At 36.7% G+C, this 19,365-nt stretch overlaps 1 protein-coding gene across 1 annotated transcript; it reads right to left on the bottom strand.

Annotated features, from left to right (window-relative positions):
• Positions 1–438: 438 nt before the first annotated feature.
• Positions 439–19,346, bottom strand: ATAD5 (ATPase family AAA domain containing 5). Its single transcript, XM_074889154.1, has 23 exons — positions 19,065–19,346; positions 16,074–17,875; positions 15,648–15,735; positions 14,906–15,070; positions 14,241–14,379; positions 13,675–13,759; positions 13,125–13,306; positions 12,155–12,312; positions 11,694–11,847; positions 11,164–11,457; positions 10,902–10,998; positions 9,915–9,997; positions 9,655–9,800; positions 9,390–9,540; positions 8,788–8,958; positions 7,652–7,770; positions 6,687–6,780; positions 6,389–6,453; positions 5,293–5,473; positions 4,351–4,538; positions 3,243–4,072; positions 1,941–2,105; positions 439–1,755 (listed from the first exon to the last, which is right to left on the bottom strand). Exons 1-23 carry the CDS (start codon positions 19,128–19,130, stop codon positions 1,677–1,679), a joined length of 5,502 nt encoding a protein of 1,833 aa, XP_074745255.1. The 5' UTR covers positions 19,131–19,346; the 3' UTR covers positions 439–1,676.
• Between the last annotated feature and the right edge of the window lie 19 nt (positions 19,347–19,365).

Genomic DNA, 19,365 nt, shown 5'->3' with positions numbered 1-19,365 from the left:
CAGGGGCTGGGCCATCTTGTCTAGACCGTGCTTTTGCCAAGAAAGGTTGGACCAGATGATCCTTGAGGTCCCTTCCAACCTGGTATTCTGTGATTTAATTCCACCTTACTGTTTGGACACCACAGCCTGGAGATTCTAGAAAAAAAAATTTTAAGGCAGTTATTAGAACCAGAGAGTTGACTTCAAAAGGAAGTAAGTTGTCTCCCATTGCTTTCGATTTTGTCTTTTAAATTACCCACAAGTTTCCTAAAATAATCATATTTTATAAGGCCTGTTTCCAATTTATGTAGGTCCCCACTGTAATCTAATTAGATTGAGATTGCCTTTATAAAATAGTGAACAGATAATTTTACTTTATTTTTAAAAAAATTTTAAATTTTAATTTATTTTTACAAAAATGTACAGGACTTGCTTAGACCATTGATACAATACAACCCATTAAGATTTTAACAGCCACCACTTTATTTCATTCTTATTTGATAACTCTGGGCTACGAAAAGAGTAAACTATAAAGGTTATTATCTACAATGCAGAAAATTAAAATAATTTACTGTTTTCATAAATATTTCTCATTCCTGAACATCTTTAAGACATGAAAAATATAAGATGAGAACAGAATGTTCTAGAAAATGACCTTCCTTATTATTACAGAGACATTGAGGTAAGTGGAGTACCAATGCATGGCACCAGTCTGACTCAGTTTGAGGAACAGTCCAATTGCCATACAAAGACAGAAAAGTATATGGTTGAAATATTTCCAGTTAAAAAACCCTTAAACATCATCTTTATGGACCCAAACCATTAAGTTTTAGGAGTCTTACTTTTCATACAACAGAAATATTCAGAATTTTAGCAAAGTCTCACAAATTTATTGTCATATAAAACCAGATTCAATCACAAATAATCAGGCTGAAGTCTTGTCAAATACAAAATTAAGTATAAAAATAGAACACAATATACAACACTAGAAGTAGTTAAATATTACTGAAACCAAAGTAACACTGGAATAATTGTTATTTACAAAATCCTGCCTAATTTCAGACCATCTTGAGCTACAGTAATAATTTCTCTACCTTTTTAGGAGATTAACATGCAGATCTGACAGCTGTAAATAATGAAATGAATGTATACAAATATATGTACATTGAGGCATAGTGCTTGGTGAAGACTTTGTTATTGTGAAGAGCTGTTTTTAGTCCTTTACACTTGAGACAACTTGTCCCATCCTCTCCCTGCCCCCTCCCATCCCGAGTTATTTAACACTTCACTGCAAATTCAGGAGGAAACAAGCTTATTTTAATGAAATGGTCTCCTCAGAAAAAAGCAACTTTGCTGTGGAAGTTGTGACAGTTGGTCATTACGGAAGGATTTCTTGCTATGGGATACACAAATTACAGAGAAATACAGTATGAAGTAGTCCCCATTGATTAGTTTGGGCATTTAATATTATAAATGCACTTACTGAACAAGCACCAAACATACCCACATTCAGTTGTGGAGAGCAATATCATGACAATAGATATATACATTATTTTAAATACTTATAGAAATTTAATATACAAATGGCTCTGAATATACAATAAAATAATGTGGTAAAAAAAAAATTTGAAAAAAAAAAATCAAACTATGGTGAGAATACCACCATTAGGCACAAAGTATTTCTGGTGTTAGCAATTTTAAGGGAAGTCCAAAGACAGACCACTTATCATTTGTCTGGGTATTTCAAGATGAATCCCTTCAAGATAATGCAAGAACCTATAAAAAGAAAAATAAAAGTCACTATAAGGGGACAAAGTTATTTCCAAATATGAGGTAATATTTTTATTATTTGGAGAGGCAAATGTTCGCCTTTCTTGTCTAGAATTATTTGACAAAATATTTTATTAAAATTCTTAACTACCTTCTATGTTGTAGCAAGATTTAGGAAAACCAAAACTTACCTTCTTTTAGTCTTCCCTTGCTCTTTAAGCTTCTCAGACCTACAGATACTGCGAAGAGTGGGGAGGTATTCAAGTATGCTAGCTTGCTTATTACCCAGGTTTGAAGGACTTCTGGAAAATACAGTTCTGATGACTGCCAGCCTCTTCTGTGCTTTTTTGTGAATGCTAAAATGGAAAATGAAGCTTTATTGTTTCTTGTTCAAGAATGTGCAGTCCCTATTTTCTTCCTTTAAGATCAAATCCACTGGTTTAAAACTCTGTTAAACATACTGGTAGCCAAAACTGCATCCCAATGGATTCAATGCCTGCAACTTGTGACCATGTGCTGCTTACACAGCATCACAAAGCTGCACTCAGAGACAGAAACGTGAGGGACAGTAGTCTGTTTGGCCAATGCTCTGAGCTTAACTGTGGAGTCTAATCTGGGGAGGTCTTCACAATTAGTTATGTATGTGAGGTTTAGCGTATCTGTCAGACCAGGTAACTGAAAGCATCTGTGGTCTTCAAAAATAAAAAGCTTCATGCAGCTGGTATTTGCCAGAATGTCAATATCAGATCCATGAATAACTCATGATATATTGGCCAAACTCGGTCACAGGTTAGACAGTTAGATCCATTTTGACATTGCTCCTCTGGGTACTGACTTCAAGAAGTACGAGTCTAACCTGTCTTCCTATTCAGAGACTGGAATAGGTTTTATTCACCTATTATGCCAGTTTCACATATGACAACTTGTTTATGTTGAAAACAATCTTTTATACCCACACTTGCTAGCAGCAGCGTATTCTTTGATCTTTTATAAAGTATTAAAGGCTATTCTTCGTTAGCATAAGTTACTACCAAAAAAATTCATCAAGCAACACCTATGCATTTAATACAGGCTCAGTACGACCAGGCACTGGATGAAAAATTTGCATGTCTAGTACTGCAGAATCCATTTCAGTGCATCTGTCTGTCTTGAAAAAGCCATTTCTTTAGGTTTTTGTTATTCTTTTGGGGGTGGCAGTGGTGTTTGTCTGTTCGTTTTCCAAGTAAATAGACTAGATTAAGGCTACCATTTCTGAACCACATTGCAGTCAGGCTATTCAAACATGGAAAGTCACTTTGCTTGCAGAGATTGCCAAGCAGTTCATTTAAGCTTATACAAGCAAAGCGAACAACGTATTCCAGCATTCTGAGACATACTGACAACATTCATATTGGTATGAATGTGTATATAATCTGAAACAGTCCTACACCCTGTGAAATGCTTTTCTTGACAAATAACTGCATTATATTCCAGAAATATAAGCCAAGTCTTACCTTGAATCAGCCGACTGACTGAAGGATACGTGATTTCTTGTGTTTGAAATATGCAAAGTAAGTCCCTCCAGTTCATCACTTTCAGGTGTTTTACCGGTACTCAAAGAGGATTCCAAGTTTTGTGAAATATTAACAGAACATTTGTTAAAACTGAGTGCTTCAATAGCTGCCTTTATTTCACTACAGCTCTGGGAACTCCACCAGTCAGTATTTTCTATACTGAATTCATCACAAAGACCATTTTTGATTTTGCCATTTGTCCAATTAAATCCTTCATCTTTGGAAAACTCCAGCGGTTCCTTGGTGTTGGTGTTTACACAGCAATCCAAGAAGGACATGTTCTCTACAAATTCAGTCAGTGAATTCAGACACTGAAAACCAGTAGACCTTTTCTCATTTGCTGAGGCTTTCGTTTTAATTTCTTTTTCTTCTTTATTCATCAACAGTTTTGATTCCTCTTTATTCACTTCAGCACATGATGTAGCACTACCTGATGGCAAAGTTATGAATTCAGCTGAATAGTTCAGTCCAGTATCAAATAACTCACTATCATCCAATATCACAAGCCTTTTCTGGTTCTTTGTTTTTTTAGACTTTTTTCCAGGGCTACTTTTTCTAGAGCAACAACTGTTAGTAGATCTGTTTTTCGAAGAAACTATGGTAGTCCTTTCAAGTACGGAGTTAGAGGCTTCAGACTGGTTTGAAAGAACTTGCACCGGTAAGGGAAGAATAAGTTCAAGATTACTATATATAAAATCCACTTTCTTCATCTGGAATTCTGTGAGAAGCTGTATCAATTTATTCCATTTCTCCATGGTTGTGATTTTGTGCTGTAAAATAATATTTGTGAAAAATTTATTAATACATTAAAATATTTTTTTAAAAATAAAAATGGTATTAAGAAAATCTCATACTCCTGGCTTTGTGTTTGAGTGTTTTGCTTGCAGAAGACCACCCCAGTTCAGATTCTGCTTAATAATGACAGAATCCCTTAATTGCTACAAACCTTTTCAAAGAAATTTGCTTCTAAGAAGATGCTATTCATAGTCGATTGCACTCAACTATCTGCCAATCATTCAAAGTATTAGCTAGTCAACTACAAAAATACCTTAAGAAATGTAAACAAATCTTCTGAAGGCAACAGGATATTCTTAAGGCCAAGCAATGTCTCTACACAGCCTGTATCACATTTTGGAAACTCCTGAAGACGTGCATCAGCTTGAGAAAAATGGATCTTTGAATCAGTAGTCTTTTCAGAATGAATTACATCATCTGCTTTATTTGTCTCATCTCCTCCTGCACAAAGATAACATGCTTTATTTGAAAAGAAACAACTGCATCATGAAATTGATTTTTCCCCTTTGATTCAATTCCTTTTCTAAAGGATACTGTAACTGCCACTTCTCACTGCTGTTGTGAATGAATATAGCAACTGAAATTAGTCACTCCCATCCCCTGTTTGTCATCCCCATTTCTTTAAGTGTTACCAATCTGCCCGCTCTCCTTTCTTTGCTTTCAAAGTAACCATTTGAAATAGTCCGTCCTTCCTTTAATGCCCCACTGTTCTCTCTCTGTCGCTTGCTCACACGCTGTCTCACACCCCCACGCCTGCTGAGGACACTCCTCCTGTATCCTTTGGGACTGCTGACTGCTTGCTAGCTGTCCAATTTTTCTCCTTTTTCAGTTCTGCTTCTTCTAGATGAATTACCTACAGCTCAGCTAAATCAATAAAGAACTGCAAACTCTGAGTTGAAGGGAAACTACTACTAGCTCCCTGCTCTGCCCAGTTTCACTACTCAGAAGAGGAAAGGGAGATAATTAAGTACCATAATGATGGGTAATAAACAGGTGGAATATAAATCAAACTTTTAGTTCCTTATGCATATATACAAGGCTTTGAAGTAGCCATACCCCCACCCCCAAACCCTACCCAAATGTTTAGTTGGAGTCTTAGAGAAAGTTACCATCTATTCATACATGTCTAAGAAAGGTCTGATTTAATCAAATTCATGTTAAAATGGAGATTTTTTTAAAAATTAAATGAACCTACCATGATGTGCCAGACATTTGTCTTTCAAGAATCCACCTCCACTTCTAACCCAAAATTGTAAGTAGAGAACACTTTGTCTGATATCACAGTTATTTGTGGTTAACAGAGCAGCTAAGTCTTTTACATCTGTTCTTAGATTCTCAGCCAGACACAGCACTTGAAGATAGCTAGCAGCATTTATCTAAACAAAAGTTAGACAAATACCACTGAAAATAACTCTTACCAATCACTCAATACATCACACAAAAGCAAATTACTCTATTTATGCTTGCAATACATTTTTCCTTTTAATACAGATTAGTTTATTAAATTAGACTGCAGTTACATCAAGACCTCCATAGAAGAGCAGAATACTCTACCAAATCCAAACAGTCCATGTCAGAGAATTAAGTTCCATTTAGAAATTCAACTCATTAAAACCAAACAAAACACACGTACTCTGCTTATGTTCCTGAAACCACATACACCTCGTGTCTCATCACCAGTGAACAGGTTTTAGTAAACTATACTCACGTCAAAGGTTTTTCTTTCTTTTAAATCTGTAATTGTCTGGTAGTCCAAAAGATTTTCAATTTCACATTAAAAATGGCCCTTCTCAAAAGTTAGTTTCTTCTGATTCTCATTTATTGAGGTTTTTCACATAATATCTAGCTGCAAATAAAACTATTTGCTATAGAGAATACTAGTGTTTGCATTAAAGAAAGAACCCATAATATTTCTAGAATAGTTTCTATACTTTTTAATGAATGAACCAATACTGGCATAGTCAACCTTCAGACCAAAACTATTAGATATATAATCTATGAAATTATTTACTACATCCTAAAAACTAAATTGTGATGAAGTGATGTTCTTAGTGTAATTCTCTGAAATACTAAGTTGTTAAGAAATTAACTTCCATGCTAGTAAAAATTCCACATGTAAAGATAAATACATCCTATACGTCTTTGCATAAAACCTGAAAAATTAGTATTCTGATGAAACAGATATATTACAGCAGATGAACATAAACCTACACCAACATTTAAATTTCAAACTTAAATTAGCTGACAATTACTTGCTTAGGACATATCTGCATTTCCAAACACAGACTTACCAAGGAAGGGGTTCTAAAGTTGATCTCTTCAAAATAGCCATCAAACATTAAGCTGAACGTTGGATCTATAGAGAGAGAGATCAGTGAACTGTCATGACATTATGTTCATAACTAATCATTTTCTTTACCCATTAGAGCAGCCAGTATCTTTATTCAAATACTAAAATACTCACTATATAGTCTCCACTCATTTAATTTTACGTTTAGGGGCTGTATTCAACCATCACCATTTAAACCATCTTACTGAAAGAGGCTCTTCTGTCTGTAAAGACCAATTAGTGTAACAAACACCACTCACCATTGGTAGTAAGAATTACAGGTCTCTTTGCAGTTGCCATGAATGTCTTTATTGCACTTAGAAATCCTGCATCTTCATCAAATATTATATCTACCTATAGAAAACAAATGAATAGCTTTAACAATAGCTGCAAGTTGTGAATGCAGGCGTGCTGTTAACGACCGAGTTAGACTTAACACAGAGTTCCTGAACATCCCCAGGGCAGTGGCTGTTCATGGTTCAGGCAGAGTTCACTTGTTAGCACACACCACTTCGATCACAGGCTGTGCTGAAGCTCACAAACTCACAGACTGCTCCAGGCTGGAAGGGGCCTTTGGAGGTCACCTTGGCCCACCCCCCTGCCCCAGCTGGGTCACCTAGAGCAGGTTGCCCAGGACCGTGTCCAGGTGGCTTTTGAAGTTTGTTTTTTTGTTTTTAATAGAATTGCACCAGTGACCTGTAGGATCAATCCAAATTTGGCAACATTGCTCTACGTCCTTTATTTACTTCATATTACATTCATGGCTGCAATTTTGTATTCTTAGTTTAAGACTCAAAGACATTTTTGAGCAAGAGCTTAAAGAAAGGAATTTAATCTGGGGTTAGATATTGTAATTACTGCAGTGCTAATGGTGACTTTTAAAGTGTCTCAGTGCATGTAAGTAGTGTAAAATTATAAACCAACACTTTTGACACAATCAAAGGAATTAAATTAGCAGAATCCTGAAAACTGTTCCAACAGCAAACAACTGTTGATAGACAATAATTTCCTTAGGTTTTAAAATAAATTTAAAAAATAATGATCCATGGTTAAAAAAGTACTCATGAGGATGAAATCATTAAACAGTGAATTAATTTTTAAGTTGATAATCCTCACGCTTGGATCTACCTAGACGTCTGAAGGAGGAAGGGAAAAAAAGGTTAAACTTTTTAAGCATAGTGAAAGGACATATTGCTCACATCAATATATTTCATTGGAATTTTACCTCTTCAAAAAGAATGAGAGATGTTGCACTTTTTCTGTTGTGTTCTCCTCCTTCTGCTTCTTTGTTTATTGATTTAATTTGAGCATCTTTCTTTTCTTCAAGTGAATTCTGAGTATTTCCTGCAGATGGGTGAAGAATTGAGCAGGAAGCAAAGGAGGACTGAAACTATTTAATATGCATTCTAGACACTGGTTTCAAAACCACCCCATGTATTAACTGCTTAGGAAAATCTACACTGACACAAAAACTTAGAAATCTGACCTACATCCTTTTCTGATGTCTCATTTTAAAAAATTTGCAACAAATTTGCTGAGAATTCAACCATGTTTGGTGAAGGGCGGACTATTTGTAAAATTGATTCTGCACCTAACCTGTTTGTGACCTACGATGTCTCGGGGGCATGGAGTCGGCAAGTCCTTCAAGACAGTGCACTGATTGCCTGAAAAGACAAGGACTAGACTCAACTGCCCCAATTCTGTCCAGCACTTTGCTCGTGGCATTCCTTTGTACTGTTTGTGCAGAAATACTGGTTGTCCAAATATATTGTTTCCTTTCTCAAAACCTGTCTTTAAGGCTTCCTGAGCCCATGAAACATTTGGAAATATACTTTCTAATGTTAAGAGACTCAAAAGATTTCAGTGTGCCCTTCTATGTATTAAAATCCACAGCCTGCAATCAAGCATTTATTGGCTTTGCAGGACCTCTTAATTCTGTGGCAGTCATTTTGATATACATATACCACCTGGCACAATGACCATTCCACACCAATCTGAAACAGGCACTGAGGTAATAGAAAGGTGTATTTTTCTAGAGTCAGTTTTTAATTTATCTTCTCTTACCTAAATGCTCTGAAAAAAAGAACAAAACCCAAACAACTAGGGAAAGCCCACTGAACTTCAGACTGTCTGCACCCTAGTTAGCTCCCCTGTAATACAGAGTAATGACTACTTCCTAGATAGCTAAGTGTACCTGTGATGCACTAAGTAACTCTTGACAGCAGTTAGAGTGTAGTAAGTCTGCTCTACTCTTGTCCACACAGCTCCATGGTAGTACTCCATACTAGTAGTAGCTCCATAGTAGTACAGTGTAGCTTTTCCATCTCCAAAGGTAACCAATTATTAAATAGCGATGCCTACCTTTGTTTTTTTCTTGAGATGTTACCGCTCCATCATTACCTTTGCGTTTGGAAGAAATTTTGAAATAGTTTGCAAGTGTTTTAGGGGGTAAGCTTCGTTTTAATCCTGCTCCTTTTGGTGACAGTGGAGGTTTTCTTGGTGAAATAACTTTCTTTGGAGAATACATTTTTTCTGCAAGACACGTTTTATATTAAATTTAAGCTGGAAATGTAATCTCAAACTGACATTTCTCAGGCAAATTTAGAGCAAATCCATTTTTGTATCTGGTACAGGACAGGTTTACTGTGCTGATTTCTGCTCATTTTACTCTTCTGTTACAGGGAATGCTTTCTCTTCAACGTTCTATTCAAGTGCCATAGCACTTACTCCACCACTACAGAAATAACTTAAGATAATCAAGAGTCAGTAATTTTGATAAAGTCATTATTTAATTTGGTATGCGATTGCATTAACCAACACAGTATTTATTATTATGGCCAGATAAGCTGAAATTTGCTATCCTTTTTAAACAACTGATGTCTAAAAATTGTTTTGGGAATTCAGTTCCTTGAAACAAAACAAAAACCCTAAACAAAACCCCCGGATATAACCATGAAACTTACTTGGTGACTTGGCACTGCTACAACTGTTAAAAAAACAAGGCTTATGTGCATTAATGCCTTTTTTGTCCACTTGATGAGACTGAGTAGCTTCTTTTAGTTGAGACAGTATCTGTCTACCACTACGCTGGCAAGAGGCGTTGACTTCAAATATCTGCAATGGTATTTAATTTATATTAAAAAAAAATTAGGTATCTTGTATTATGAATGCTTTCATATCACTAGTTACAAGTAAGAAAAATAGCAGTGAGGAAAGGACTCCACAGACCTTAAAACCGAGCTCCTGAGCACAAGCATACACTGCAGCAGTTTTCCCTACTCCTGGTGGGCCAGTTATCAGAACTGTATTGCAAAGGCTAGTCTCCTCCTCAAAATCAGATTTACTATCTTTAAAGTCAAGGCTGTCCAAAGAATCTGTAGAATTATTTAAAAGAAAAGAAAGGATTGTTCAAACCATTATCAATTCATGACAGTCTTATGCCAACTTCAAAGGGAAGCTATATATATTATTTTTAATTCTATCAGCACCTTGATGCTCTTTGTCCTCCTTTTCCCCTTTCTGATTTCTTTTTTCTTCCCAATCAGCTCTTTTTTTCCATTCTTTTAACCAACTATAAAAGGAAGGAACAGAACAAAAATTAAAAATTACTGCTGAATAAAGTGAATCAAATTCAGATGGAACAGAACATAAAACTAGGGGACATCAGTCACTTTTTATGCCTCTCAAAAATATATCAAGTCCCTTCAAATTAAAAAAAATGATAAAATTGTTCAAGGTTTGATTCTTTTGTAAAAAAAGATTCCTTCTTCATTCTCCATTCTATTATTTGATTGGTATAAAACCAGGTCATTTATTGAACTACTTAAATTGTGGAAAATGCTTTATCATTCATAGTTTCGTGTTGTCAGGTGGATCTTTAAATTCTGCATAAGAGCCACAACATTGAAACCCGCTCAGAAAATTTAACCAAAAGCACAATATATTAGATGGACTTGTGCACTAGATGCTCTTTACTAGATGGTCTTCAAGGTCCTTTCCAACCTAGATGATTCTGCACTAAATTACTGTCAAAAGCAGAGGCACTATATCAAGATCAGGATCAGGCACGCTTGTAGGGAAATATGGACAAGTACTGATCAGTTGCTATTCCTCATAGGGTGTAAGCTTAAATAACCTGACAAAAATAATTCTTCCTAAAATTGTAAGGGCATTAGTTACTTAAGTATTTCTTCTCACAGCCTAATGTAGCATTTCATGTGTGTCTTTGTTTTGTACTATACCATAAAAGCTACTGAGGTATTACTGTAAAAGAAACTATAACCAAAAGATCTTTCACACCAACTGACAACTTGTTTCCACAACCTTTTGAAAGTAAACCAAAACAAGAGCCACAAACATACACCCTGTGTTATTCACGCATAGAGTAAAATAACTGACTTCACTTCTTTGAGCATAATCAAGTAATAGGATGTTTTGAGTTATTTTAAGAATGGATCCACGCTCCCACTTCTGACCTGTGTAGCCTTTCAATTTCTTTCTTGTTCCCTACAAGTTCACTGGAATCTTGAGGCTGATATTTTTCTGTCCAGAGCATGTCTTCCTTTTCAACTCCTACAGAAAAAATAGCCAGTTTTAAATAGTTCTTCATGCAAAAGAGTTGATCTAGTAGAATATTAAGACTAGATAAGATTTTTGCATCACAGTGGAAGGCTGACAGACATCATATATACATTTCCTCTGCGCAGAGAATTCAAATCAGACAGGAGGTGCAGTTACCTGAAAGTGCATTTGGCTCTGATAAATATTCAGTGTCTTCTGGCATAACATCTTGTTTCCGAGTCTTGTTTTTTCCCAAATGTCTTGCTTGTCCTGCCTCTGCTTGTTTTTCTCCAGATATGGGGGAAATAATGTTCCTGGAAACTCTGGATTTTATTTCAGTCTCTGTACCTTCAATTTGTTTTCTTCTTTTTGATTTACGGTCTTCTGTTTCTTTCCTTTTCCTCTTAGTTTCCTTCCAATTGTCAGAATGTTTCTGATTTACCTCAGAACTTGCAGTGACATCTCTGTTTTCTAAGAAAAAAAATAAATTACATCCTTTTAGAATTTCAATCTATGTCCATTACAACCCTATGTTTGTTTAAATCATATTTGAAGAATTTGGTCAAAATTACCTAAAATGTGAGGATCAATTTATTTCCAACAACAGTACTCCTTCACTGAAACATTTCTGGAAATTCCAAGTTGCCTTTTTATGCCAGAGGGAGTGTGTGTGTGTCTGTTTCTTTTTCCCTACGTAGATTACTAACCTTGTATACTGTTTTCAAAAACGAACCGTTCCGTTTGCTTTTTCAGAAACTTGTAGAAGTACTTTCTTGCAGGAAATTGAGAATTGGACGACATGATCTCATCTAGTAAATCTTTTCTGAATGTATCAGGAAAAACTGGTCGGTGGCCAGAAAGCTGTAACACACACACACACAAATTATTACTCAAAAAATATTTCACAGAAGAACAATGATGGTTTTGCATAATTTAATTTGATAGCTGTCTTGTTAAACCCAGAGGTTAGCAGAAAGCCTTGAGAATTGTCTAATGTTATGATGCAGAATGCATAAATCACAAACAAGAAAAAAAAAAAAATCCAGGACTGACGCAGTTTCAAACTATAGGATTTTTTAAAACAACAAAAGTCCTAACAAGTAACAAAAGAATTTAAATTTTCTTTGCATTTTTCTTGTAACACAAGCCCCCCTTTTAAAGTACTAACCACAGGTGCGGAACAGTTTCCAGTTAGTTTTGAATTCACAGTGGAAAATTCACCAAGTGAGAGAGTGATTTTTGTGACGTTAGTGACTTCAGTACTCAGTTCCCTTAGCTTAGCTAATAGAGGACACGATGGTGACTTTAATTTCCACATTGGATAACCTACGAAAGAACCCCCACCAAAAACAAAACAGGAAACTTTTGTTAACAAAGCAGAGATACAGTCACAGACAAAACCATCCCACAGTAATTAAGAGCAAATGCTCTTTTAACTACAGCTTTATTATGTCAAAGCCAAGCTTATTTAACTTACACTGCATCAACTTTTTATCTTTATGAATTTCACCTCCCACATTTGCACATTTTTGCATACAACATTACTCTACTAAGTTGCTTCTGGGCTCTTTTTGCTCTAAGTAACAACCTGTGCCCCACTGGCTCTCTGTAGGACAGATGCTCACTAACGATTTTGTTTGTTTATTGGTTGGTTTGCAAATATAAATTCTGTTAAGTGCTATTCTACTTTCTGCTTTTCTGTCATGCCCTTTCATAAGAACATTGTAGCACACTTCCCACTCACTCAGTGGGAAGAAATGGGCTGTTCTTTTATCTTTTGAGAAATATTTTGCCTTTGTCAGAAGGAAATGGTTTCTGCCCCAGTCAGCCCAATACGAACTTTATTCTCCCAAATGGAACTTGAAAAAACTAACTTTTTTTAACTAAATATTAAGGATTGTGCATCCCCACCCATAAATGTATACATTATTTTAGCATCAATTTAATTTGTAAATTGTGTATTTATAAACACCTCACTGGAAGCTTCTAAGTTTTGTTTTCTTACTGTGACACAAAACAAGAGGGAACCATCAATTACTCCAGTCACAAGAGTAAGTTCTGCTGTTCAAGTTTCTTTTCTGCACAGATTTACTAGAAAATATTATACACATTTACACAATGGCTGAACAAAAGCTTACAGTCATCCTTCTGCTGTACATGGACAACAGTCTTAAAACATGAACTTGCAAGAGAGTACGCTTCCATTGCTGCTGCTTTCTTTGCAATCTGTCTTTTCAGTGACTCTGGCAATCCACTCATCAGGAATTCACGTTTTGCTCTGAACTGATCATCGTCTTGAGAATTTTCAGATGCATCTTGGCTTTAATGAAAATAGAAATGAAAATAAATTTAGTAAGTTTACATTTAATTTTAAATTTTGTGTTACAGACGTTTTAATTGTAAAAAAATCCTCTTTGGTTTTTTTATTTTTATATGCAATTTAGGATTTCTTTTTAATCACTCAACTACATTTTCAACCATCTAAAATGGCTCAACAATGGTTAGAAGAATACACTCTCTACAAAACCCCCCAAAATTTTGCAAGCAGATTAACATATTGATCAGTGTAAAAAACATGATCATTTATATCACATTTCAGTGTGTATTTAAATTAGTAAAATGAGAGAATGTTAAAGTAACCTTGAAATATATTTTGATTCTTAAGTGACTGCAATCTTGAAAACTGACCTGCTTTCATCAAAGACCACAATTGGTTCACCTGCAGAGCTTTGAGCATTTCTGCCTAGGAAGGAAGGTGCATAACCCAGTTTTCCTTTAAAAAGAAAAAAAAATTATGATTAGATTAGCACTGATACAGGATTCTAACCTTGTTTCTCTGTTCACTATCTATAGGTTCCATTTAATAACATTAGGGAATCTCCTTTTCTTAAGTGCAAGAAGAATATTTTAACAAAATTCCTTACAGTTTTATTTCTAGTTATTTCATCACTACAGAGATTATTTTCTGTAATATTTAAAAAAATCCTTAAATTAGAAGACAACAAAACATGGTATACTATAAGCAGTTTTTCAGACAAATGTATTTTCCTTGAATGAAGAAAAATCAAAGCAGCACATGCAAATAACCTCTGCACTATTAACTCATGTTATAAAAATAAAAGATATATGTTGAAATACTATATAAAAAAATCAGAAGAAAAGATTAATGTACTGCAAAGGGAGCTATATAAAATAAAGTTATAATAGTCAATAACTGTAATAAACATTAAACACATTCTGTAAAATCCAATTACCATTTGAGTTCTTCGCAACCTTCAAGTTTCTAGACTTTTTCCCCAAAACATCATTCAAGCTCCGAAGATTTTTTTGCTTCACATTCTGCACTGTAGTAGTGGCATTACTCAGTTCTGAATCTAAAATTATTACCGATTCCTAGAAGGAAAGCATATAAAATAAGAAAGGAAACAACTTTTCCTCCTTTATTAACAATACAATTGAGTGATCAGTACTGAGAAAACTGAAGAAAGTGCTGGAGAGCTCAGAAGTTAGAAACTATAATTTGAAGATTATACAGTCCTTTTATTACCATTTACACAGGAAAAAAAAATATAGATTAAGATCCCCAATATATAAATGAAGGCCAGAATTACTCTCATCTAAATTCAAATGTCTGAAACATACACATTTGAAACAGACACCTTGCTGTCCATTAGGAAAGAGAAACAGTCACTTCTAAAGTGTGAGCATCTGCTGCATGTTATAGATCTGTGTTAGGATGAGCTTTCCAGCCTATGCCTGGCAGTTGCTTTACTATTTGACATTTACCACACCATTGCATAGAAATCTACCTTATCTGATTCTTTAAAAGAAATGGTTGGAAGATAAGAAACATTTTGTTGCTCAAATGGATCACAAAAACATCAAAATACATTTTTCCCCTCAAAGTACACAGGCTTACTTCATTTTCCTGTGATTTTTTCTTTTCAACAAGAGCTCGCTGTCGAGACGAGCGCCTCACGGGAGTTGGTAAGTCTTCATTAACCTTTGATCTATTATGCCGTATAGCCTTTGCTTTTTCAATCAGCTGTTTCGCTTTGGATATATTTTTAGAAGTAGAGCTTATCTGTTAACAAAGTACAAAAGAACCAAAATACCCACCAATTAGTAGCAATATATTCACAATAAGTATTTCACATATTAATTTTTCACATTCATAAAAGCATATGATCTTTATAAAATTTATTTGTATCAAAAAGAAAATCAAAGGATGAAAAGGAAGAGCAAACCAAGGTAATATAAATACTTTTCAAAAGGGAGTGAGAGCCCTACAAGGGCATCCTCCAATTTGTCCACAGAACAAATGGAACATGGGCAGTGACATTCTTAAGCATAAGCTGTTCTGCTGTGCCCAAACACTATGTCCCATCCTGAGAACCTGCAGAACACGAGCACACTATTTTACCAGATTTTTCTGTTATGTTATGAAAAGTAGATGTATGCTAATAAAACATATTTCCAAATCTAAGCTACAATAGCTGTACAAGAAACTATCTCACATTCTCTCATAAATCACAGCAATAGTCTCTTTTCATAGGGCATCTGAGAACTGTCATATTCTATTACATTAAACTGTTACACAATACCGAATATGCGTATAATAAATGACAGAACACCAAAACACAAACTGTTACATAAATTACCTTTATATTTTTGGAGTTAAACTCTTCATTTTTCATTGTTTCCGTTTTATTTGATTTTGTAGTCGCACTGATACGTGTAAACCTCATTCTAATTAGGAAAAAAAGTAGTAAGAAATTATTACTTTTTAATAAAGGGAAATGTTATTCTCAATCTCTTTTTCAAAAGTGTTTAAAAATACAGTGCTGCAAACAGAAGCAACCCCCAGTTGGTGGTTGTTTTTTTTTTTTGTTTGTTTGTTTTTTCTAATGTCTTTAGTGCAAACACATTATAACATCAACTTTGGTTCTTCTGTATTATTATGCACCACAATCAGTATTCATGCAGCTTTGGTATGCATTCCAATCAATTTATAATTATGTCTTACTCTTAAAATACTTGCAGGGAAACAAAATGCAAAAAGAGAGAATATACTCTAAAATCTTTACCTTATTGGGCTGTTTCCGTCAAAGGGCACGGTAATCACCTCTGCTTTATACACATTATTTTTCTTCAAGGATTGCTTGCTTGCTTTTGGTGTAGAAGTCTGTAAAGGGCAGTCACTTAATTCATCTTCAGAAAAGGTATTTCTAATCCTGGGTTTTTTAGGTGTAACATTTTTTGATGGTTTGATTTTCTTCTGCCTTAAACTCCTCCTTAACTTACTCACTTTTGGACTTGATGCAATACTTACATCTAAGGTGTTTTCCTTAGTAAGAACGTTAGTTCCTGAATCCTCATCTTCATTATAATTACTAGTATTTGAGACATTAGTTTCTTTAGTTTCTGAAGCCTTCCTCCTTCTGTTTCCTTTCTTCTGAAACTTTTTAGGTCTTTTGGTTTTAGTTCTATTGTTTTCAGGATTAGAAGGTGCATATTTGTCCACATGATCTTCTGGTACTCCACTTTCTAATCCTTTATTTGAAGCAATGTCATCTTCTGGTCCTCCTTTTTCTTTTGAAGACTTTCCAAAGGTTTGCTTTTGTTTTCCAGGTGCCTTTTTAACTCCACTTTTTATTACATCTGATGTTGGTTGCCTAAACGCCTTCATAAACTGATGCCTTTCTTCCAGAGTACATTTTGGCTTCAAAGAATCAGACCCTGCAGTCTCTAGTACAGCTAACTCCAATTCTTCTTCCTCAATAACTACATTAGATTTTCTTTTCTGAGTAACCTGTTCGGCTTGTTCACTGTCCAAGAGGGGTGGGCTACTTTCTTTTTCCTGTACGCACTCTTTCTGCTTCAAGAAAATGGAAGCTATTTTCCTAGAGCCCTTTTGCTTCTTATGGAATGGAGCTAATCTGGGGGGAATGGAGTGAACTTGTGCAAGGACAGTTACTGTTCTAAGTGGCAGCTGTTGAGATTCCTCACACTTTTCTGGGTCACCAATACTATCACTTTTGTCCATTTCATTTGCTGTAGCAGAATTGTCCATTGCTGACTTTGCGTCTTCTTCAACATGACTGACATAATTTTCTTCCTGACTCCTCAAGAAGTCCTCAAATGACACTGTTATTATACTATTATTTACCTGTGATGTCTTACCATCCGTACGAGCTTCAAAACTGGAGTCACTAACAGTAGCGTCACACTCTGCTCTTGTAGGTGATACCATAGTTTTCTTATCTTCAGTTTCCTTTTTACACTTTTCATTCAGCTGGTTTTCAGATGAAAAACTTTCAGACAAATCCATATTTACTTTGCGCTTTCTTTTCCTTGATTTTCTTATCCTATTTTTTGTTCCATTTATTTCACAACCACCTTTCTTTGTGTTTTTTTCGTAGATGACAGCATTTGAGAAGTTCTCTCTTTGCACGTTATCTTTTGCTAATTCTCTTGCACATTTTTGGTCAACTAAAGTACAAGTAGCAATAAAATCATTACTGTCTTGTTTCAGTCCTGTTGTTTCTCTGCTGTCATCACTACTAATTTCTATTTCATGTTCATTCATAGATTCTTTCATCTGTCTTAGCTTATTATTTAAATTAACTCTCCTCCCTTTCCTCTTTCGCTTTAAACGTGGTTTAAGAGGTGACCTACAGTCTTTGTCATCAGCATCCAACAGTGTTTTATTTTTTCCAGCTACAACTGGTAACGTAGCTTTTTCAGTTACAGATGTCTTTTTAAAATAATCCAATATATTGTTGGGTTTTGGTAGTGACAACACTTTATCCACTGGTTTTGCTAATGGTGAAAAATATCTTGTGATTGTTTTTACAGAAGTATCCTCCTCTCGCCGTTTCTTGCATGGCTATAAAGAAGTTCAACATCAACCTTAGTTTTTAAAAACTTAAGATGACTTAGTATGGTAATATAAAGCAGTACAGTATCTGCAGTATATATTAGTGACAGTAGTACTTTTTCAGAGGATAAAAAACTCACGTCAATGCGCTAAGACTGTGTGCACATCAGCTTTATCTCCATGTTTGCAAAATGTTGTAAGATGTTTGCCATCTTAGCTTGAAATAAAATTCTGCTGTTTCAAATAAATAAAAATCCTGCTCTGAAACTTTGAGACTGCCAAAACTGAAAGTGACCACAAGGTTTTCAAACATCTCTGCAGAGACTTCATAACACTAGAGTTCAAACAGACTATTTCAGTTCAGATGATCTACCTATTGGTTACCTCAAGATGTTCACCACAGCAACTGTAGAGCACTTAACAGGGAATTCCAACATCACTTATGAGATGTATGATCCCACTGTAATCATCTAACATCTCTTAAGAAGAAACTATTCATTTTAAATTCTTAAAGAAAATTAATACAAGAGAATTCAGATCTCATATTGTAATTCAAACCATAAAAGAAAATTTATTTGTACAAAGGCAGAAATTCTTCCCTGTGAGGGTGGTGAGCACAGGCTCCCCAGAGAAGCTGTGGCTGCCCCCTCCCTGGCAGGGTTCAAGGCCAGGTTGGACGGGGCTTTGGGCAACCTGGGCTAGTGGAAGGTGTCCCTGCCCGGGGCAGGGGGGGTGGCACTAGGTGATCTTCAAGGTCCCTTCCAACCCAAACCCTTCTATGAGTCTGTGATTCTAAGATTCCAAGAAAGCCGGCTCACAAAGACTTTTATAACTCTTCTAGTTTATTAAAAACTGAACTCTTCTAAAATCGCATCGTCTGAAACTGAAAACGCTTCTTCCCAAAGCTACCGGGGACTCCGCCGAGGTGCCCCAAGAGGCATTTCATGACAGCCTGGCCCGGGGGCTGCGCAGCGCTCCCGAGCGCCCACCCTCAGGCTGCGAGCAAGGGCGCGGCGCCGGGCACCCGCCCCGCAGCGCCCAGGCGGCGCTTTCCGCCTCCCCCCGTCGCACCAGCCGCGCCGTGTCGGGCGCGAACGACAAAGAGGCGCCCGCCGCGTCCCCTGCGAGGCCGCCCCGCTGCACCCCCGCGACCGCCGCCAGCCCCCTCTCCCCCCCTCGCCCGCCGCCGCGACCCCACCTGAGCGTCGCCGTCTTTCCCGGGGAGGGAGGCGGCCGCCGCGGCCACGGCGACCCTGCCCACCATGCCCCGGGCGCTGGCGGGGAGCGGAGCCCTCAGCCGCGGGGGGAGGCGCGCGCTGGCGCCATGGAGCGGCCCCGCCGCCGCCGCCCGCGCGATCGCGGCCGCCTGACAGGAGCGGGGCCGGGCGGGCAGAAAAGCGCGCGCGGGACGAGATTCGGACCTCCGCGCGGAGGGGGGCGGCGCCACGGCGCCCCACGTGACCCGCCCGCCCTGCCAACGGCCGTCCGCCTTCCACCCT

This window comes from Strix uralensis, chromosome 19, assembly GCF_047716275.1.
Source record: "Strix uralensis isolate ZFMK-TIS-50842 chromosome 19, bStrUra1, whole genome shotgun sequence".
In the NCBI taxonomy this organism is placed as follows: domain Eukaryota; kingdom Metazoa; phylum Chordata; class Aves; order Strigiformes; family Strigidae; genus Strix; species Strix uralensis.
The sequence above is the reverse complement of the archived record's forward strand: the minus strand, read 5'-3'. Positions and strand labels throughout refer to the sequence as shown.